Raw genomic sequence first — 20,546 nt, 5'->3', positions numbered from 1 at the left:
TAAGAAGGCCATGAATGAAAGGATCAGGGGAAAATCGTCGCTGCCGTTCCATGCTAGTTTCTCGTGACAGCTGTGGCCGAGATGGGCTTGGATGCGAACATTGTATCTCCGTCTCAGCCGGATGACCCTGACCCGTCCCAGCTGCTGCACTATCTTCCGGATTACGAGGTTGTCATTTGCAGTACCTGCCGATATGCCGTCCAGCCTCATGGGATCTTGCGTCATCTGAAAGAGATTCATCGAATCCTCCGTGGCCGCCGGCGGAAGTATTCTCATTACGTTGCCAGCTTGTGCCTTAGAGAGCCAAACGACGTCGTACCTCCCAGTGGTGCTGATCAGTTTCCGGTCCCATACCTACCGGTTGAGCCCGGTCTTCGATGCCAGGCAGCTGGTTGCATGTATCTATGTGCTTCTAACAAGCGCATGCAGTCCCACTGGAGGACTGTCCATGGACGAAAGGGCGATTGCACCACAGACTGGCGTCCGGTTCCCCTACAGACTTTCTTCCGCGGCAATCACTTACGGTATTTCACTTCTGTTGGAGCAAAGCCACATAATGATTTGCCATCCTCTGTGTTCGGTCCACTCACAGCAGGGCTTTCAGGAGGCCGGCTCCATGCAGGCTTGGATTCCATGGACTCTGCTCTTCTGGACCACTACCTCCGACACACATACCATAGTTTCACCACCAACGAAGAAACTGATAAGATATGGCGCTCGGTTGTCCCGGGTCTAGCACACCAGAATGTATTCCTTCTGCATGGCCTGCTAGCCTGCACAAGCTTGCACAGAGCACACATGAGCTCTGGGCATGCGAACCAGGAAAAGGCATTTCTTCTAAGAGCGTATCACCATCAAGGCATTGCTCTCCCGCATTTTCGGCACGCTATTGAGCATCCTACGGCGGATAATTGCCATGCCATCTTGGCATTTGCATATCTGCTAGTGGTATACTCTTTTGCCGCGGATCAACCTGGGTGCTCAGACTCAAACTTGAGCGAGGACTCGTTGCTTCTAGTGGATCGGAATAGTGGCGAAGGCACCGAGCCTGATAGCATTCTTTGCAACTGGCTATACTTTCTCCGCGCTGGTTGCTCTATGCTGTGTGAGGTATGGGAGCAGTTGAACGAAGGCCCCGTCAGAGCACTTTCGGAGGCCTGGGACATTGATTTTGGTTACGACCCAGAACCCTCATATTTGACACTTCTCCTGTCAGTGATCCCAAATAAGGCAACCGCCACACAAAGCACTGGCGATACAAATGAGACGACTCTCGTTTGGCCCGAAGATGTGACGGCCATTTATCAAGAGGCTGCCATTGTTTTGTGCCGATCATTTGCGTACGTGCGTGCCCACCGCGGACTACTTACTACCTGGGACGTTCTCCGCATATGGCCCATGGAAGTGTCGCTAGAATACATGGCTCTTCTCCATCAACGGCACCCTGGTGCACTTATATTGCTAGCGTACTATTGTGTTCTGTTGAAGCAGATGGAGAGGCACTGGTACTTCGAAGGGCGCGGGGCAATGCTAATTCGCGCCATTCAAAGACATTTGAAGCCGGAGTGGCATATATTTATCCGGGAGCCATTGCATATGGTTGTAGGAGTGCCTGATGATGGCCATCTTTTTGACAAGATTTAGCTATCTCTACAGGCAGTTCGGGGAGCATTCCGTGTCGGACAACGTAGTAGTTTCGGTATTGTTTCCACCAGCGGATTATACCGTTCACAGGATGAGCCGCTGAGGAGCGATATGGAAGGTTAGCACATCAGGATTTACCCTCTCGGCGAGTCAATACATCGATTTGACTTTGACTTCACTATCAATGAGTATACCTGAGAGAATCATTCCAGCCTTTGGTCCAGATTCTCTAGTCCCTGGCACGTGACCCTATTGTCTCACGGAACCATAATCACGTGAGCCCACGTAAAAAGTCAGCCGAGCAATCACAGACCGCGCCAGACTGACCGCCTTTGATTGTCTTTCTGCTGTTTTTTCCTTTTTTTTTCTGCCTCGCCGATAAAGGGAAACTTGAAAACATCCAAGTCAATCTTTTCAAATCCACAGTTTGCAGCGTTTGTGCCAAACAGTCATCATGGCCGGTCAGAAATCCAAGCAGGCTAAGCCCGCCAAGGTGTCCAAGAGCAAGGAGACTGTAAGGCAAACCGACTACGTTTACTGTGTATAGATAGGCAATACTGATCAGTCATGAATCAACCAGCCTGCTCCTCCCGCTCAACTCGTCGCCGCGATCAGCGCTTTCCTGAGCGAATCTGGTCTCTCTAAGACCAAGGAAGCTTTCGCCAAAGAACTTTCCAGCAAGTCGATCGACTCTGATGCGAAGAACGTCCCGTCCCTGCTCGAACTCTACCAGTCCTGGGAAAAGTCCTCCGAGAAGTCCTCCGGTTCTAGCTCTTCGGACAGCGAGAGCGACAGTGAGAGTGAGAGTGGAAGCGAGAGTGATAGCGAGAGCAGTGATAGCAGCTCCGACGAGTCCAGCGATTCTGATGTCGAGATGAACGACAAGTCCGAGTCCGACAGCGACAGCGACAGCGACTCCGATGAGGAGGAGGAGAAGAAGAAGCCCGCTGCCCCTGCTGCCAAGTCCCAGGGCACCAAGCGCAAGGCCGAGTCCAGCTCCTCCGAGTCTGATTCCGAGTCTGAGTCTGATGAGGCCCCGAAGTCGAAGAAGACCAAGGTGACCTCCGCCAAGGAGGAGTCTTCTGACTCGGACTCCTCTGACTCTGAGTCTGACTCTTCCTCTTCCTCTTCCGAGTCTGAAGTGTCCTCCGACTCCGACTCCTCTAGCGATGACTCCAGCTCCTCTTCTGAGTCCGATTCCGACTCTGACTCTTCTTCCGACGAGGAGAATGACAAGAAGGCCGACAAGAAGGCCCTGAAGGCTGCTACCAAGACCCCTCTGCCTCCGTCCGACTCTAGCTCCAGCGGCTCTTCCTCGTCTTCTTCCTCCGACTCCGACTCCACCGGTACCGTCAGCAACTCCGACTCTGCCGCCAAAGAGCAGTCCCAGTCTGCCCAGACGTCCGCATCCAGCAGCGCCAGCCCTGCTCCCGGCAACGCCCCCCAGAAGAAGAAGCACACCGGTGCTCGCCCCACTCCTCTGGCGCAGCTGAGTGAAGGTCCCACCGACCACCTCCTCTCGAACGACTACGTTCCCTACGCCTACGCCGAGAAGGCCTGGCAGGATCTGTCGGTCACCCGCGGCAAGGGCTTCACCAAGGAGAAGAACAAGAAGAAGCGCGGCTCTTACCGTGGTGGTCCCATCGACATCTCGGGCGGCAAGTCTTTCAAGTTCGATGACTAGATCCGCGATACTACCTTAGAGATGGAGACCAGACTTGCCTCTTGATATAGGGGACCGCCAAAGCATACCTACAGCTTTTACATGCTCGAAACAAAATGGGTATTCGAAAAGTTCTATTCGCTTATGATTCCATCCATATAGATCTATATGCAGCCTAGATGGGTCATTGAATCATTTTCTACAGCAAGGCGCTACTGGAGCCCGGTCGGATTGCTTTTCTTGCAGCTTTTCTTTTTTGCTTTTTGCTTCACGCTTCTTCACCTGTATGTACTATCTACTTGCATCATCTAGATCTATAGAGATGTTATAAACATGTATTCAGATATCCTTGCTTTTCATTGTAAACCCTACCTAGCCTTTAAAGTAATCGTACATCCGGTAGGTCGTAAATATTAGCTTCTTGCTATGCTCAAATCAAATTTATCCACGCATCGTGCTATGCAATCAGTCCCCAAATCCAGCTGAAGGACCACAACCCAGTCCAAGTATGCATAGCTCATGCGGATCTAGTTAAACCAGTCGCCTTCTGAAACGTCTCCAAACAACACAACACCGGTAAACAACATTCAGTACACACACCATACCATAGACAAGCCCTATTGTCCCTTCCTCTCACAATTACCCAACATCCTCTTCATATTACCAACTACTCAACCAGATCATCAACCCGTCTCCACGACCCGGACTTCTCCAACCTCTCCCACCTCCGATCCCACCCTGTAACCTCCTCTGCAAGATGATCCTCCACGCCGACGGACCCAAACGGCTGCTGCTTGCGCAAAGTGATAGAAGACGTGGTATCCTCAGGGCGCTCGTAGCCCGATAACTCAAGAACTTTACCCGCGGCACGGGTGTGCGCAACAGTGCTGTCGAGGCCTACGTCGTTAGAGAGCAGGAGTGGCTCCCGGTACCAGTTCTGACAAGGGCCGAAGAGGTCATCCGTGGAGGCGAAGTCAAGGCGAACGACGCCGTCCGCGACACCAGTGTAGATGGTTGATGAAGAGGGGGAGGGCGAACTCATGCTGTAGATTGCGCCGCGGTAGGAACGTGTGTTGTGGCGGCGACGGCCTTGGGTGCGGCTGGATGGGGGGTGGGCGGAGAGGAAGATGGAGATGTCTTTGCGGGGGAAGGGGGTGAGGGAGAGGTTTGAGAGGCTGTTTACGATTGGTTCGTTGTTGTTGTTGGGGAGGGTCGAGGAAGGCCGTGCATCGCGGTAGCTGTATGTTTCGTTCTTAGGCATACGCAGGTCAAAGATCTTGACTAGAGCGTCACCGCCGGAACCGACGACGAAGCGGTCGTGGCCAAAGGGGTGGATGCAGTATATGGGGTTTTGGTCTGTGGTATCACGGTAAACCTTTTCGTATTCGTCGTTTGAACGGAGGTCGTGCAGTCTGAGCGTGTTAGCGTAAGGGTGGAATGATGGGGGTGGGGGGGTGATTGTACCTGACGGCTCTATCGCCCCAGGCTGCGAGGAAGACTTGGCCGGTGGGATCGAGGGGAGAAATGGCGTTGACGTTGGGTCTGATGGGCGTATGGAGATTGACTCGCTCGAAGTCCACTAACTCCGCATCGAGCTCACGAATGGGTGATAGGCCTTGCGGTGTAATGGTGGAGATAATCACCGCTTCGTGGGCGCTTCCTGTGCCGACTGCGAAGAGTGTAGGTGAAAGGAACTTGTGGTACGTGGGGCGAGAACTTAGGTTTGAATCGTCGCCAGTGTCGGCATTGAGACGAGCGAAAGGTTGGACTATCTCTTCTCCCGAAGTGGTAGTGAAGAAGGATATCGACCCGTCGCTCAAGTGGGCAGATAAGATTGGGTCCTTTCCGTCACTCATATCTGTTCGCTCAATGCCTTGTCCGGAGGTCAAGAACCGCTGCTTGTATACGTGAGACGCGCTATTAGGGTCGATAGAGAGATGAAAAAGCTCTCCGCGCACTCGTGCAACGACTATATGTTCAGTCTCAGGTTCCTTGGAAGGGTGTTCAGGACGTAGAAGATGGACACCACATATGTCATCATGGCTGCTGATGTCGTCGAGATCGTTGAAGACAACCCATTTCCCCTTCGAATTGGGGCCAGGTTCGGTGATGCGCAGAACTAATTCGTCTGCCGCACCCCAGGCAAGCACCTCCTTTCGATCGTTCCACGAGGAGCTATTCCAGACTTCATACGAGTCCAGAGCAGGACGATATCCGTGAGTAGGGTTGTCCCCTCGTGTGGAACTATGGGATCCGACCTTGACTGCTTCTGCGGCTGGTACGACGAATCTTCCGACAACTGCATGTTTGTCTAATGCTCTTGACCGAGATGTGAGTGCCTGGGCTGCTTCTCTCCAGATTTCAGGAGTTTCCACACCAGGGAACTTGGTCTCAACAAAGGTTCTAAAAATGCGCCAGTCTTGAGCAGCGACAACATGTCGTAAACGCCAACAGGTCATTGATAGGTTCACCAACGCGCTGGCAGATGGCAAATAGCTTGCAATAAGCTGTATGATTTCCGGGGGAAGCTGTGCAAGCATGTTGAGGGGCAGGATGCCAAATTTAAGACAGTCTTATATGCTCAAGTAGATGATTCACAGGGATGACGTAAAAATCTCTGGCATCACCCGTGTTAGTCAAGTGAGTTGCCAAAATTCACGAGGATTTAGAGAAATATTCACACATTTACTGATCTAAACAACGACAAGGGAATGCTCTAGGAAAGGCGAGGTGGTGGTGGTGGTGGCATGAAGGATTCGCCATGACGATTCAAGACATTGTGCGCCCCGTCCGATCTATCGCCGCGGTAATCTGCAGAGTGCGTGAGGCCATCAACGTGACCCGTGTATCAACATTCTTTGATGTATATATGATTGCTAGGCCGGGGAATAGACTAGTGACAAGTAGACACCCCAGATATAAATTCTAGATGCGATGCTGTGGGAGATGGCACAGAATGTTTGATGTGGACGGTGGAGAAATGTGGCTGGAGAGCCTTATGTCATCCGGTACTTATCTTATCGGCTCCTCGGCTCTTCCTTTGGGTACTTATCGGCAATCCAGACTATCTGAGTGGTGGAAGCCAATTACATTTATGAGGAGTTGGAGAAACTGGAGATAGACGATGTTACCCCATCATTCGGTGACTCAGGCTCTTCGGCTATATATCTGGGCCTATCCAGGGCTTCAGTATGCCTCTTCCATCTATTCTGGTGCTTATTCCTCCTCTGCGTGGCGTACACCTCTACCCTAATCCTCCTGGCTCAGTTATAGTAGCTCTTTATTCATCGGTTGCCTGGTACGCCAGAAATTGAGCTTGCGGAGTCGGCCGAAACTTACTTTATTGCTCATATGACATCTTGTGGATTTCGCGTTCTTTGAGCACAGCGTTGATGGGAATTACATCCTTGACTTGTGTATCAGCTCAAACATCTATATCTTGAAGCACCAGGCAACATGGCGGTCTCTGCCGTTACTTTCGCCGCAACCAGCTTTTGCATCCTACTACTGGCCTACAAATTGATTATATACCCCGTCTTTCTCTCCCCGTTGTCCAAGATACCCAATGCGCACTGGTCAGCTCCAATCTCTCCAGTATGGATTATCTGGAGACGGTATAGGGCACAGAACAACAGGATCATCCAATCCGCACATGAAAGACTAGGGCCTATTGTCCGGCTTGCACCATCGGAAGTCTCCGTCAACTGCGTCGATGGGGGCATCAAGTCTATCTACACGGGTGGGTATGAGAAACACGAATGGTACCCTCGTGTTTTTGGCTCTTTTGGGTAAGCGTAGCCCCAACAGCGAGTGCATGCGACGACTATATTGACATGTGTAATCCGCACAATGGTAGAACCGTTAGCATGTTCACCATGACAAACAACAAAGCCCACTCCACCCGCAAAAGGATGCTGTCCAACATTTACAGCAAGTCATTCTTGCAATCCTCACCCCATATCCACCTCATCTCCGAGACAATCCTGCTCGATCGTCTCCTCCCCATCATCCAAGATGCCGCCTCCTCAGGCTCACCCATTGACATGCACGACCTCGATCAGGGCATCACAATGGACTTCGTCTCTGCCTACCTATACGGCCTAGCCAACGGGACCAACTTCCTTCAGGACGAATCTTTCCGGCGCAAGACCCTCCGCCTTTACCAAAGCAGGAAGCCCTTCGAATTCTACCACCAAGAAGTCCCCAACCTCGTCTCATGGGCCAAGCGTCTCGGCCTCCGCTTAATCCCCAAATGGTGCGACGAAGCCAACGAAGTTCTCGACGCCTGGGGTCTATCCTTCTGCGACAAAGCAGACGAATGCCTCAGCTCGACCCAGCTCAACACAGAACCCATGGTCTACAAGCAACTCAAGCAAAGCATATCCAAACAGCTCCCGCCCAAAGAATCATCATCTTACCCCAAGCTCATCGAGCAACAACGCCTCGACATCGCCTGCGAACTCTACGACCACCTCACAGCCGGCCACGAAACCAGCGCCGTAGCCCTGACCTACCTCTTCTGGGAACTCTCCAAGCACCCGGACCTCCAGTCCTCTCTCCGCGAGGAGCTCCACACCCTAGAACCTAAGATCCTGTACCCCCGTCCATCATCCTCTCGAGACCTCCCCACCCCCAAATCCATCGACTCCCTACCCCTCCTCGACGCCATCGTAACAGAGACCCTACGCCTGCATGCCCCAATCCCCGGTATCCAGCCCCGAGTCACCCCGTCCTCTGGATGCACGCTAGTCGGGTATAGCGATATCCCCGGGAACACGCGGGTCAGTGCGCAGGCGTACTCGCTTCATCGCAACCCGGAGGTCTTCCCGGAGCCGGAGACGTGGCAGCCGAAGCGGTGGCTGAAGGAATGTAATTCGTCGGAGGAGCTGGAGGAAAGGAGACGGTGGTTTTGGGCATTTGGGAGTGGGGGGAGGATGTGTGTGGGAAGTAATTTGGCTTTGCAGGGTATGTATACCTTTCATGGGGTGGTTGATGAGATGAAGCTGACCAGTTGTTTTGATAGAGATGAAATTGGTAGTCGCGGCTATCTATACCAATTATACGACAATTATCATTGATGATGAGGATATTGAGGCTATTGATGCGTATACGGTTAAGCCGAGGGGGGAGAAGCTGGTCTTGAAGTTCGAGTCTGTTGCGTAGTAGTTCTATGTTTTCTTTCTGGTAGCTATTCTAGTATATAGTTTATGATTTCCTGTACTTCTTCACTATTTTCTGCAAACCCAGTAATTAAATCTACAGAGCATTATACGGACCAAAATAACTCGAAAAATGGTTGATAACATACAACATCCACATAATAATATACAAAAAAAAAAACCCCTCCCACCTACCCTCAACACACAATCAAAACTGTTTGCGGTAGGTAGTCGATATTACAAGCCCAAAACTCCAAAATGATAAAAAAAAATATTTTCTCTCTCTCCCTCCGCGAATAAGTTCTTCACTTCCATACCATCACACCGTCCACTCATCCATCATATCAGGCCAGACAAGACAAAGAGCGAGAGTTCGACGACGGTAGGTAGTAGGTAAATCGTATGCCCGTATGCAACCGCTCGAAATAAGGTATTGGAATCACACGCAAATAATGTAGTGTATATATTGTTTGGCAATTTAACCCAACACACCGTCCTTCTTCTTGGGGCCGACGACCTTGGGGAACATTCTCATGAGGTGGTAGTTGATGGGGTTGCGCTTCTGGGACTTGGGTTTCTATTTGGTGGGGAAAGGTATGATTAGCACGGTCCAGAACCCATATATGAATGCAGCATCGAGGTATTTCCAACGGAGGAGAGTGATAGAAAGTGAAGGGAAACGTACAGGAGCATCCATGCAAGATCTCAATTGTTGTTCGAGAACGGCGCATCCCTCGTGGGTGTAGCCCTGGGATGCCCAGCAGCCTGATCAAGTCAATCTCACATTAGCCATATGCTTCAAACCACACCAATATCCGTGGGGATTGTTGTATTACTCACTCAGCATAGACGACATCACCGCAACGCAGGTATTCGGCTCATTGGTGTTCGGACGCCGGACGCGCAGGTGAGGGATGGACTGCAGACGGACCGGGTTAAGGCGGGTAGAGACAGCTTTCGCGGGCATGGTTGCAATTGGTATCTTTGAATTCTCTCTCAAAAAAAAAAAAGGTACAAGGAAGGGAGGGGGGGAGATAGCGACCACGCAGCCGAGTGACGATGCGGACAAACCAAAAGTTGACTGAAGGCTTCGGAGGTGCCAAGACTTTTTCGGCGATTTGCCCGCCGCGGAAGTTGTCTGGCTGATGTAATCACCGCGGCGAGTTCACGCTGATAACTAAACTGGTTTGCCTCTGCTTCTTCAGCTTTCACTATATTAGAAGAGTGCTTTTGAAACGCTGATCGGAGACAGAAATGAGCAGAAGGCATGTGAGCATTTTTTACACTAATACGGTCGCTCCGGTATGTGCGCCGAGACGTCAGGTTATACCCTCATCGAGATGCTTCTCTGTGGGGAGCGTGCGGCGAACTGCGGCGGGTTCGACGCCGGGCGAGCAGCATGAGAATACCAAGTCGCAGGATGAGTCGAAGAAAGAAGAGGAGCAGGGAGCTATGGCGCGGCGACTGTCGGAAATGACAGAGCAGGCTATGCTGGAAGGAGGCCGGTCCGCGCAGAGAAACATGCAACAGGCGGGGTTCTCGGACGAGCTGAAGCAACAGCTGGAGGAGAGGGTGGCGGCGGCAGCTTTCAAGAATGAGTACGCGGCCGCGCACTCTATCGTTGATATGCCGGTACGCTTGCTATACACGTATCGCAGTTTCGATGGCGATCGGTTACTGACAAGTCCCAGTCAAGCGCAGGTCAAGGAACACGAGACATCGCTAGCGCTCAGGCATGGACCGGAACAGAAACCACCCACGACATCACGCTACGAATGTTGGACGACTCCAAGAAACGCATACGCACACCATATAAGATCCCCCAGCCAAACCCGGTCGATATGCGGATCAGCCCGAAGCCCAAAGATTCCACTGGCGTGCGTCTAGCGAAAGCCCGTGAGCGCACGGCAACGTATTCTTTGAGCCAGAGTGAGGGGATCTCCGAGGACGAACGCGAAGCTATGCGCCGAGAGATGCGGGAACGGTTCTCCCCCGGAGCACGACCTATGCCGGCCACGCTGCAGGGATTATCGGCGCTTGCGAACGAGCGGATCGAGGATGCGATGGCGCGTGGTCAGTTCAACAGGATAAAGAGGGGCAAGGGTGTGAATACGGAGACGGATCACCGAGCCAATAGTCCGTTCATCGATACGACCGAGTATTTCATGAACAAGATGATCCAGAAGCAGGAGATCGTGCCGCCGTGGATCGAGAAACAACAGGACCTAGCTAGGGAGGTTGATCGGTTTCGATCACGCTTGAGAGCGGAGTGGCGACGACATGCAGCCCGGCTGATCGCCAGCGAAGGAGGGTCTCTGGATGTGCAGATGAGACGGGCAGATGCATATGCCGCAGCGGAGGCTCGACTGGCAGAAAGGGCCAAGATAGAGAAGATGTTCCGCGAGAGCGATAGTGCGAGTGATGCTGGAGGGCTGGACTCTTCAGACGGAGCTACGCAGAGCTATGATAGTGCGGTATCAGAGCCGCAAGAGGATAAAGAGCCTTTGCCCTATGTCACGCCTCTGCGTGATCCGCAATATATGGACACGGAGCGTTCGTTTCTTGAACTGACGATCAAGAATCTCAATGCACTTACTCGGACTTACAATCTCCAGGCTCCTCCGGTGGCACAGAAGCCGTACCTCAATCTTGAGCGCGAGCTAGCTGCATGTTATGCGGAAGTGGCTCCAAGCTTGGCGGAGGAAATCAAGCGGCGTGCAACTGAAACCGCTTGTCCAAGGAACTCGGGGCCTCAAGCTGCGAACATCCTGGAGTCTCTGAGCACATCGAGTAAGGTGCGTGTATATGAGGAGGATCAGGCAAAGGGCTATGGGTTCAAAGAATTCTGGCGCGATCTGTTCTCGAAGAAAGAATAGACAGCCAGGGGCCTTGTATATAATACAGATGATGCGCTGTGTATGATACTACCTGCAAATAGATCTGAACGATTCCATTGACCAAAAGACAAGGTATCTATTTAACGCGATGTTATCCACTTCATCTAACAATATCCCGCTATCTCAGTCCAAGTACCTCAACCAATACCGAGCATCAAAGTTCCCGTCTCAACACTTACTACCAGACTGCTACTTATAAATGTTATCACAGCATCATCGTCAACAACCCCATCCAACCCAAGTCTTCAACGGCGGCGGCGGCGCCAATCTCTAAACCTGTACCCCAAGCGCCACACCGCATGCAACCCACGAATCCAGACGACCGCCAACAACACATCAATCGCTGTCTCGAGAATCTCCAGTACCAATGATATCTGGCCATACCACCAAGACTGCATCGCGTGATGTATAAGATAAAGTCCCAGTAGCCAGGAAGCAAAGCTGCATACGAGTGCGACTGTTGAGACGAGGAGAGCATTTCTAAACCAGTCCTCCCTCGTCGAGTGGGATATTCCGTCTGGTGTGCGAAGTTTCCGATGCAAAGGCACCTTCATTCCATACCAAGCGTTAGCGTAGCAGAACATGATGAATATCATAGGTAGACATCGCCTGGTCCCGCTGGACATGATCAGTCAGTACCAAATGTGGTGAGTTATTGTTGCTCATTCTCAACTGTCGAGACTAGACTTAAAGCCTTGGATGACTGCCATTTCAGCTTTCAATATCATCTGAAGAATAGGTTGAGAACAGATAGTGTTCATAGGTCCTGGGGATGGTGTGCGAGGGAAGGGGGTAGAAAGGGAAGTGAGAGACAAGACCACAAGACCACAAGACCAGTCTCTAAAACTTTCGGTATGACGATAACCTCGTTTTCATGTTTGGTTTATGAGTCCAATGAGTTTCTCTGTTAACTCCTGACCAAGAGCATACTAGAAGTGCGCTCTTAGGGGTCATCTATACGTTAGTGACCCTATACATCTGTTTGACTGAAACATGCGTTCAACATGTCGCAAGACCAGTAGCCCACTCAGCTTCAATACAAAAACACAAAAATACCAATGGCGACGATCTGTAATATCTTTTTACCAGTCAGAGCAAGTTCAGAAATTACTTAGTGGAGAACATCTCGTCAGCAACATGAAGCTGCCGTTGCAATTCGCACGTCCACGGGCTGATCAAACCGACAGCCAACCATCGAATGGTGATTATTTGCATTTAGCAAGGGCTTTTAGGTTTGCTAGAATCCGTTCTCAAAGCAGCCTGTCTGATAAGGTAGTCAGCGGAAATGACTCGGATTTAGGTTAATTCAGCTGAGACTCGACAGCAGTGATACCTGCATACTGGGAACATGTGCTTGGAACAGATCCTGTAGTTTGCCCCGGGCACAGACAAACCCTATCCAATCCATGCCGCTACCGTCTGTCACAAAGCGCTAAATTAGCGGGGATTGATTCGAGCATAACTGCCAGTAGTCAACCGCTCGATGTGATGGAGTGTGCCGTGCATGCAGGGCCGGCGCGTAAATTGACCAACGACCGACGAGGGACGGCCGTCGCAGCAGATCACCTCTTCACACCATCACATCAACTCCCCCAGGCCTCTCAATATACCGCTCCTCCCCTCTTTTCCTCCATCATGTCTCTTCCATTGCGCAAGGATTTGCAGCCTCCAGACCAGATTCGATATGTCTGCAGGTGCTACTTAATCGTCACCTTGTCTGCAGTCACAAAGCTTCATCCCGGCCTCAAATAATGCCCTATCTGCTATTCTTTGCGCTCCTTCCCCGCCTCATTACTGCTGGCTCAGTATCTAAGGAGCAGTTGAATCCTGTCCGTCGAAACAGCTATCCCATCACTCCAGCCGTGGACGAGTCGCTCCTGGCCATCCAGATCGGAGGCATCGTCGGTGCATACGTGATCTTCGTTGCTGTACTTCTTTCGCTGCTCCTCTTCGTGGGCCGCCGTCTGCGACGAGCCGTCCTCTCCTCCAACTACTCGCTCCACGTCGAGATGATGAAGCCCGTGAAGCCACCTCCCAGCATGGACCCCAGTCCCGTCACCCCGATCTCCGTCAACCTGCCCAGCCCGGGCCCTCGAAGCTTCAGCCGGTCCTGGAGCAGCCTCGGCAAGGGCTCTCGCTCCCACGCCTCAGGGACCACCACCAGCGTCGCCACGATCGACGAATCCGTCGTAGCAACTGACCGCCAGCGCGCTCAGGAGGACTTGGAGATGCTCTACGCTGCCGTGATGGAGCATGACGCACAGAAAGAAGCTGCCGCCGCAGCTCGGGGTGCCAACCAGGACTCCTCCGATGGAGATGGAGACGAAGCTGCAGCAGAAGCAGCAGCAGCAGCAGAGAAAGAGATTCCCTCTCCAGACAGCATCCCCACGAACCCATTCACAGATCGCTCCTCACACGTCTCCTCCAATAACTCCCCACTGAGCCCGCGGTCCAGCGGCCGGCTTTCCCGCATCTCCTCCCTTTCGCTGTTCAACCTCAAGTCGCAGAACCAGCAGCAATCATCAAGCAGCAGCAATAGCAGCAAACTGCGTTCTCCACGACCCTTCCCTCTCCGCAAGCTTTCCATCTCCTCCCCCGTCGCCTCCCCATCCTACCAGGCCGATCAACCCCCCTTAACCCCAAGACACTACAATCCTCCACCCCGACCCCCTGCACCTCCTCTCCCAGTAGCAACACCTGCAATGACTGCACAAAAGCAGCAACAACCATCCCTTCCCCAAATCAACACCCAACCTCCTCCTCCCCTCCCAACTCCCCGTCTCGAACCACCCCGCGCCAAAGAAAGATCCCCCCGCGGACCCGTCCCTCCTCCCCTAACCCTAACTACTCCCACAGGGAGCAACACAACCCACCACGGCCGCAGTCCATCATCATCGCTACCCTTCCGTGACGCTTACCCGCTTCAGAGCGCGCCAGCCACGAAACTCACGGTGCTGGAGAGGCCGATGAAACAGCTGAACGGGCCGCGGACGGGCATGCCCACGCCGTATAGTCCGTACATGCCATTTACGCCGGTGACGCCGTTGACACCCAGCTCAATGATTACGAAGAGGCAAAGACGAAGGGCGGAGAAGGAGAGCGGGTTGAAAGTGTTGAATGAGGATGATTTGGTCAGGGATGACGGGGATATGTGGGGGTATTAGCTTCTTCTCCTATTCACTTTTTTCTCTTCTTGGGTTCTTCCTGTGATTCTTTTCTCTTATGACTAGGGTGAGTGGGGTGGGTATACGGTGATGATGTTCCGGGGATTATACTGCTTACTTCTCTGGTTATGTGGGTATGTGGTTATGCTTGGTTTATGAATGAATATACGAAGTATTTATTCCAATTTATGTCAAATGGTCATGTTATTATTGGTTGAATTGGTCAATTTGCCTGCATAATGGGAGAAAGAAAGGGTGGATTAGTTACATTGATTAGCCCCGAGCAATTATTACAGTCACACCGCATCCACCTTTCAGACATCTGACTCACTGCCCTTACTCTAGCAAGTCTCTATTTCATCACTCAGATTTAAGAACTAATACATTGACTATAGGCTTCTACAGTACAGAAGAGAGAATCATTCGATTTCTGCAGAAATCCACCACAGTAGTAAGTTTAAGTAGAGGTAGATGATCCCCATCGCAACCATAACCATGTCATACCCATAACCCTAAATAGATGCAAATGCCAAACACCTTTGGAAAGAAGAGAAGAGTTGCTTCTAGAAAAAAGGTAGTACAAGTATTCGTCTATACAACTCCCGCTCTGCACCCTATCTCGGCTTTCTTTTCTTTTCTTCACTACATATAGAGTGTATTGCTCTTCACTTATTTTTCACTTTGTATATGCAACACAGTTCCTGCCGACTGGTTAGTATTGACGATACTTCAATCCTGATTCTGCTGAGATATCTTACCTCTGTCGTAGCCACCACTCTTCAACTAACACCCTTTTGAAGAATAGGAATCTAAATAGCAGGACACTCCCACGTATCCCGCTTAATCTTCATCAAAGCCGACTGTTTATGCGGGAACGAAACCTCGCCTTCCTTGTAGAAGCCTGCTTCCTGAAGGTACGTAATCAACCTATTCACCCATTAGTATCTGTATATGCATCTGAAACGTGCTGGCAGTGGTAGTGATGGGGACTTACTTGAAATTATCCACCCTCGGCTCCAACATAACCGTCTGGGTTCTCGAATCCGCCAAAAAGCAATAATGCACCAATGCACTCAGCCAGATCTGCACCCGATGTGGGCCACGGTACTCCTGCTCGCCGATTAACAGGTGAATGCCTCGATCGTAGTTGTCGGCTCCGCCAATTAACGGCCCCAGTCGGTCCTCCTTCACCCAGTACAGCTCGAAGTAGCCGAATGGCTTGCCGTCCCAGCAGCCGATGACGGGGAAACTGTGCTTGCTACTGAGGTTAGTGCGCAGGAATTTCTCCTGATGTTCGATGGGGCCGGCTTCGCCCCAGGAGGCGTTGACGCGGGGGTCGTTCATCCATTTGTGCAGCAGGTCGAGGTCCGACGGCCCTGCGGTTAAGGGCTGGTCGAGACTGCTGGTGGAGTGGCTTGCGGAGTGGCTGGGTGTGGGGTTATTGGGGCGTGGGGCGGGGTTTTTGTGAGATGGGGGGATGTAGGGGATGCGGAAGGAGAGGTATTGTTGCACGCTGGGGATGTAACGAATGTAGAAGACGTCGCCTTGGTGCGGGGGTTTGGGGCGGATGGGGTGTCGGATGCCGTTGGTGAAGGTGTATTGGGTAGGAGGTGGAGGGAAGTATGTGGGCAGATGGCTGGTAGAGGCAAAGGGACCTTCGTTGGGGACGTAGTGTGCGACCTCTTGGCCGGCTGTGTGGGCGAGGTTGAAGCTCTCGCGCGAGGGCGAGGCCACGCGCTGGACAAACGGGGAGCCGGACACCGACTGGGGGATGGCCTGCGGGCTCATGGTGAAGACGAACAGCCGGGGGTCGATCTGCCAGAAGCTGCGACGGCTGACGAACATGTTGGCCCAGGATTGCGGGTCATAGGGCTCAGCGCCGACGGACGAGTCCTCGGAGGCAATGAGGCCCATGCGCTCGAGTTTCTGTAGCAGCGTGCGACCCTTGAAGAAGCCTTCGCGCTTGATGTTAACGCGCCAGTCGCCTCTGGGCTGGCCAGAAGGCGGGGTATTGGCGGAGGCGTCAGTCTGCAGACGACGGTCGGGCTGGGGTTCGTGGAAGTACCACCACAGCGTGACCCAGAGCATCATGGCGATCTGGCGAGTGGGGGAGCTGACCGGCTTGTAGTCACTGCTGGGTGGGTCGACAATGTAGGAGATGTAGAGGGAGTCATCGCGCAGGGTGGGGGTGGTGAAACGAGTAAGGCGGGCACGTTGCTCATCATCGCCAGTCCCGCGAGCTCGACCACGCTCTTCATCGTTGGTGTCTGTGGTGTCGGGGTCGGGACGGTTGGTCGCGAGAACGATGCTCCAGCCAGGAGGCACGATGGACTGGCTGGAGTTGACATCGTTGGATTTGAAGGTGAAGCCACCGAAGACAGGGGAGACTGTGAAGCTCAGCCCGTTGGGCAGATGGCACACGTGATGGCGCATAGTTGCTGACTGAAACCTGGCTTGGAGCAGGAAAGGGGAAGAAGAGAAAGCAGGAAGAGAAAGCAAGAGGCAGGAAAGAAGAAATAGTAAATAGTCACTAGTAAGTCGTAGTATCTACACAGTGGGGGGCAAAGAATGAGCTTGTGTGGGATGATGCGCAGTTGCCCCTCACTGGGTTTTTGACGATCGCGCGGCGCCTGCAGGAAACTCACTTTTGCTTTCACCGGCGCTGCAGGAAATAGATCAGCCCAGTTCGGGTGCTGTCCGACTGGGTGGCCACATGTTCCTGGGGTGCCAATGGATCCCCGCGGCAGCACGAAAGATGCAGAAGTTGCAGTGAGCTGAGGCAGATGAAGCAGAAGCAGAACAAGAAATGAAGCTCAAAGAAAAGAAAAGAGAGACGATGGTTGATGTCATGTTCCGGGCGGTCAGCAAATTAGTTGATATTGGGAGAGTTGATTGGCTGGGAGTCCATTCCTTACCCTATTTTCTCTGATTTACTTCTAATTTACTTGATATTATTATGAGGATTCAAGAAAGAGGATGAACAATAGGATAGAATAAAGATAGAATGAATGATTGAATTTAATATGGATATCATAGTCCAGCAATTACCTCCTTCCCGGTGCCCGCATCGTGAGTTTCAAGTAATTACTACATGAAAAGAAAGAAAAGCAATCAAAATTCCTCCAGTGTCGTGCCCACTCCCTTCTCCCGCGCCAGCCGCACCAGATCGCCGCCCGTCACCAGATCCATCAAGCCCATCCCCACGCTCTTGAAGATCACATTGCCGCGCTCCACCCAGTCCCGAAGACTCTTGCCATCCTCACTGTTGTCGCCCTCCCCGCGCGACGCATCCCGAACAATCAGCAGCTCTCCCAATTCCACCACCTGATGCGGCCGAATCCCCGCCTGCACAATCTCGCCGGCTTCCTTCAGCGCCGCATCCAAGCTGTCCACAACCACCACGCCACTCCGTCGCACATGCTTGTGGAAATGCCGATGCGAGCTGTGCACCGTCACCTCGTCGCGCAGCAACTCAGGTGGCAGCTCCGTCATATGCGGCCGGTATGATCCAATCGCGCTGATCAGACGGCCCTTTCGGCGTCCGTCGCGCGACGTGAGGATGTGTGCAGGGAAGAGCGGTTCCGTCGAGGGCGTGCAACAGAAAATCGCATCTGCCTTGAGCAGCGCATCGTGCAGGATGCGGTCGTACTCGACAAAGTCCGTGCTGACAGCGGAGAATTTCACATCGCCGCGCCAGCTGGCGTTTTCGGGGCTGTAGATATCACGCAGCAGCTGGGCAGCGCGGTCAAAGGATCGGTTGATAATATACACCCGTTTGATGCCCTCTCCACGCAGAATCAGCGCCAGCCGAATGTGCCAGTATGCCTGCTTGCCCGCTCCGAATACCACCACGGTCCGCACGCGCTTGCGTTTGTTGAGGGTCATAGTGGCGGTCAGAGCAGTGCGGAAGGGGGTGAGTTCGTGAGCGTTGATCAGTCCAAAGGGTAAGCTCGTCTCGTCGATCAGTGTCACCGTCCCTTGTGGGGAGGTATCGCGGGAGCCGGCGGCGGGCCAAGCCCCCATGGTGTTGGACAAACCGGTGTCGATGGGTTGCTGATTCACGCAGCCGGGGGTCAGGGATTTGCTGCTGGAGGAGGGAGAGGAGGAGGTATGGTCGTCGTCCTCTTGAGAGGACATGGATTGTTCACTGCCTTCGGAGGAGATGGAGGACATGGACTTGCGCTGGTTGACTCGGCTGGAGGAGGAAGTCCGGGAGGCTGTGGAGGACAAGTCTAAAGCAGGATCGACGGAGCAGCCGGCCTGACCGTTATCTTGTAAGGAGATCATCTTCATGCCCAGGGTGTTACCCGTGCTGGCGGGCATGAACAGAGTGGTGCAACCATTCTGACGGGTAATGGCCGTGCGCGTGGGTTGGTAGGCGGCCGCACAGCCCTTTTCTTGGCTACCGGTGGAGTAGTCCCTCAGAGCATTGGAAAGGTTCTGCTGGAGGTCGATGATCTGGTCGCGCGAGAGCGACAGGAGGAGAGAGCGGAGTTGTGTTTGAGAGAGGATGGTGAGTGGCATGATAAGCAGTTGATAAGAAAAGAGGAAGAGGGAGGGAAGAGTAGGAGAGTAGAGGAGGGAGGGACAGGATGGAGGATGGAGGATGGAGAGGTGGAGAAGAACGAGCAGGGCAAGGGACAGTCCGGGAACAGCGGAGACGATGGGGGAGTTAATATATTAATTTAGTATCTGAGTACATGCGATAAAGACACGGACAGAGAGAGAAAGAAGGTCGCGAAGACGCAAGCGGGCGGGTTCACTTTTCTGGGCGGGCGGACCGGATGACGACAATCTCTCAGCCTCGGCGGGGCGTTGGATAATACCGATTATCTTATTTTCCCTTTGAAAATGGAAGATAATACTGTAGAATAATTCAAGGTGATATCCCCAGTATACACACCCACAAGTAATTGATAGTCCGGTCCATCAATTCCTATCCCTGATGGAAGGGTAGAAGTGATCATCGGAAAGGAAGCCACTCGGGGAATTTGCTCGTGCGTCTATACCTTGTAGTACTTTTAGTCCAGTAGTAGTAGTGATGATACACCCTCCACCATCCATTATCATCCCAAAAAACTCTCTCCTTTGTTGGATTGGGTTGTTAATTGCCCAGCATTGGCATCTCCAACTATCTGATACATACATAACTCCCCAATTACACACTTCGAGGCAATTCTGGCGAATTCGATACTATAAATACCATACGAACTGGTAATCCCCTCTTCCCTTCCCCTTGGCATCCATCCACCACCACTGGCAACTAGTCCTAATCCAGTAAGTATCTGGTGGGGGGAGAAGGATGGGTGGGGTGGAGCCCAGACACTAAACTAGGAAATCCTCCTCCCCACCACCCAATCCATCCGCAACGGGAAGGGGAAATAATCAGCAGAAAAAAGAAGGAAAGAAGCAATTGTCATTTCCATAAATTCAAGACAAGATTCGATAGTTTCTGCCGTTGTGTTGCTTGTCTCTCAATAATTCATCCACTAGTTGGTGGTTCTACTTGTCATAATGGGTAATGGGGTTTGCTGTCATATCATTTCATGATACCATTAATTGCTAATTGCTAATTACTACATACTGTAATGCAACCATGGTGGTTGTTTGTGTCTGACATACGTATACTAGCATAGGGAATTATGATCTCCGTGGCATGAAGTACGTACTTGCATACATAACTATAACTCCTAATGGAGTACCAGTTACTAGACATCCGTGGTGATGGCTGAAACATCTTGCAACAGGCAGATGCATAAGCCAGTATAGAGTACAGATTGTCTGCCTATCTACTCTCCATCCATCCGATTACGCATCATCCATTCCAATTCCACGTAAGTCCATCCCCCCCTCTCTCTACCCCAGATAAGCATTGTTGAAAGTATTCCCACATTCCTATCCTCTCCGCGCGTACCATGCACAAAAGTACATTCCTCATTCCTCGCTGTCAATCAACCATCCCCTCTCGCCACCCTTACTCCTCCACGGCTACTATCGGCCCTGCACTCTGCCATTTCAT

General features: G+C 52.2%; 9 protein-coding genes across 9 annotated transcripts; 5 read left to right on the top strand and 4 right to left on the bottom strand.

Moving 5' to 3' along the window:
• The first annotated feature begins 17 nt into the window (after positions 1–17).
• BO85DRAFT_395819 (uncharacterized protein) lies at positions 18–1,816 on the top strand. The gene has a single exon (XM_025656974.1). The coding sequence runs from the start codon at positions 82–84 to the stop codon at positions 1,642–1,644; it is 1,563 nt and encodes a 520-aa protein (XP_025516572.1). The 5' UTR covers positions 18–81; the 3' UTR covers positions 1,645–1,816.
• Positions 1,817–1,985: 169 nt separating this feature from the next.
• BO85DRAFT_477284 (nucleolar and coiled-body phosphoprotein 1 family protein) lies at positions 1,986–3,655 on the top strand. Its single transcript, XM_025662831.1, has 2 exons — positions 1,986–2,158; positions 2,225–3,655. Exons 1-2 carry the CDS (start codon positions 2,099–2,101, stop codon positions 3,326–3,328), a joined length of 1,164 nt encoding a protein of 387 aa, XP_025516571.1. The 5' UTR covers positions 1,986–2,098; the 3' UTR covers positions 3,329–3,655.
• Positions 3,645–6,253, bottom strand: BO85DRAFT_519491 (F-box/WD repeat-containing protein). The gene is made up of 3 exons (XM_025665057.1): positions 5,991–6,253; positions 4,772–5,924; positions 3,645–4,719 (listed from the first exon to the last, which is right to left on the bottom strand). Exons 2-3 carry the CDS (start codon positions 5,845–5,847, stop codon positions 3,975–3,977), a joined length of 1,821 nt encoding a protein of 606 aa, XP_025516570.1. The 5' UTR covers positions 5,848–5,924; positions 5,991–6,253; the 3' UTR covers positions 3,645–3,974.
• Positions 6,254–6,382: 129 nt separating this feature from the next.
• BO85DRAFT_519490 (cytochrome P450) lies at positions 6,383–8,587 on the top strand. The gene is made up of 3 exons (XM_025665056.1): positions 6,383–7,095; positions 7,164–8,272; positions 8,331–8,587. The coding sequence occupies exons 1-3, from the start codon at positions 6,764–6,766 to the stop codon at positions 8,468–8,470; spliced, it is 1,581 nt and encodes a 526-aa protein (XP_025516569.1). The 5' UTR covers positions 6,383–6,763; the 3' UTR covers positions 8,471–8,587.
• Positions 8,588–8,707: 120 nt separating this feature from the next.
• On the bottom strand, positions 8,708–9,609 carry BO85DRAFT_278720 (mitochondrial 37S ribosomal protein mS37). The gene is made up of 3 exons (XM_025655171.1): positions 9,307–9,609; positions 9,152–9,231; positions 8,708–9,043 (listed from the first exon to the last, which is right to left on the bottom strand). The coding sequence occupies exons 1-3, from the start codon at positions 9,431–9,433 to the stop codon at positions 8,945–8,947; spliced, it is 306 nt and encodes a 101-aa protein (XP_025516568.1). The 5' UTR covers positions 9,434–9,609; the 3' UTR covers positions 8,708–8,944.
• Positions 9,496–11,342, top strand: BO85DRAFT_419445 (DnaJ family domain-containing protein; the record flags this gene model as incomplete). Its single annotated transcript, XM_025657859.1, has 2 exons — positions 9,496–10,098; positions 10,158–11,342. Exons 1-2 carry the CDS (start codon positions 9,721–9,723, stop codon positions 11,340–11,342), a joined length of 1,563 nt encoding a protein of 520 aa, XP_025516567.1. The 5' UTR covers positions 9,496–9,720.
• Positions 11,343–12,945: 1,603 nt separating this feature from the next.
• BO85DRAFT_448657 (uncharacterized protein) lies at positions 12,946–14,833 on the top strand. Its single transcript, XM_025659993.1, has one exon. The coding sequence runs from the start codon at positions 13,115–13,117 to the stop codon at positions 14,525–14,527; it is 1,413 nt and encodes a 470-aa protein (XP_025516566.1). The 5' UTR covers positions 12,946–13,114; the 3' UTR covers positions 14,528–14,833.
• Positions 14,834–15,336: 503 nt separating this feature from the next.
• On the bottom strand, positions 15,337–16,960 carry BO85DRAFT_437791 (GNAT family N-acetyltransferase; the record flags this gene model as incomplete). Its single annotated transcript, XM_025658642.1, has 2 exons — positions 15,337–15,454; positions 15,522–16,960. The coding sequence occupies 2 exons, from the start codon at positions 16,958–16,960 to the stop codon at positions 15,337–15,339; spliced, it is 1,557 nt and encodes a 518-aa protein (XP_025516565.1).
• Positions 16,961–17,514: 554 nt separating this feature from the next.
• On the bottom strand, positions 17,515–19,258 carry BO85DRAFT_448655 (putative proline utilization protein PrnX-like). The gene has a single exon (XM_025659992.1). The coding sequence runs from the start codon at positions 19,049–19,051 to the stop codon at positions 17,639–17,641; it is 1,413 nt and encodes a 470-aa protein (XP_025516564.1). The 5' UTR covers positions 19,052–19,258; the 3' UTR covers positions 17,515–17,638.
• Positions 19,259–20,546: the final 1,288 nt, after the last annotated feature.

This window comes from Aspergillus piperis (assembly GCF_003184755.1).
Source record: "Aspergillus piperis CBS 112811 unplaced genomic scaffold BO85scaffold_7, whole genome shotgun sequence".
In the NCBI taxonomy this organism is placed as follows: Eukaryota; Fungi; Ascomycota; class Eurotiomycetes; order Eurotiales; family Aspergillaceae; genus Aspergillus; species Aspergillus piperis.
This window is presented reverse-complemented; position numbering and strand designations above follow the sequence as displayed.

Excerpts from the sequence above, each read along its gene's own strand:
- BO85DRAFT_395819 (XM_025656974.1), top strand. The coding sequence starts at position 82 with ATGGGCTTGGATGCGAACATTGTATCTCCGTCTCAGCCGGATGACCCT.
- BO85DRAFT_477284 (XM_025662831.1), top strand. The coding sequence starts at position 2,099 with ATGGCCGGTCAGAAATCCAAGCAGGCTAAGCCCGCCAAGGTGTCCAAG. Across the intron at positions 2,159-2,224 it reads TGTCCAAGAGCAAGGAGACT|CCTGCTCCTCCCGCTCAACT; the intron begins GTAAGGCAAACC and ends TGAATCAACCAG.
- BO85DRAFT_519491 (XM_025665057.1), bottom strand. The coding sequence starts at position 5,847 with ATGCTTGCACAGCTTCCCCCGGAAATCATACAGCTTATTGCAAGCTAT. Across the intron at positions 4,720-4,771 it reads TGGGGCGATAGAGCCGTCAG|ACTGCACGACCTCCGTTCAA; the intron begins GTACAATCACCC and ends TAACACGCTCAG.
- BO85DRAFT_519490 (XM_025665056.1), top strand. The coding sequence starts at position 6,764 with ATGGCGGTCTCTGCCGTTACTTTCGCCGCAACCAGCTTTTGCATCCTA. Across the intron at positions 7,096-7,163 it reads CGTGTTTTTGGCTCTTTTGG|AACCGTTAGCATGTTCACCA; the intron begins GTAAGCGTAGCC and ends GCACAATGGTAG. Across the intron at positions 8,273-8,330 it reads AAGTAATTTGGCTTTGCAGG|AGATGAAATTGGTAGTCGCG; the intron begins GTATGTATACCT and ends TTGTTTTGATAG.
- BO85DRAFT_278720 (XM_025655171.1), bottom strand. The coding sequence starts at position 9,433 with ATGCCCGCGAAAGCTGTCTCTACCCGCCTTAACCCGGTCCGTCTGCAG. Across the intron at positions 9,232-9,306 it reads GGTGATGTCGTCTATGCTGA|GCTGCTGGGCATCCCAGGGC; the intron begins GTGAGTAATACA and ends TGACTTGATCAG. Across the intron at positions 9,044-9,151 it reads GATCTTGCATGGATGCTCCT|AAACCCAAGTCCCAGAAGCG; the intron begins GTACGTTTCCCT and ends CCCACCAAATAG.
- BO85DRAFT_448657 (XM_025659993.1), top strand. The coding sequence starts at position 13,115 with ATGCCCTATCTGCTATTCTTTGCGCTCCTTCCCCGCCTCATTACTGCT.
- BO85DRAFT_448655 (XM_025659992.1), bottom strand. The coding sequence starts at position 19,051 with ATGCCACTCACCATCCTCTCTCAAACACAACTCCGCTCTCTCCTCCTG.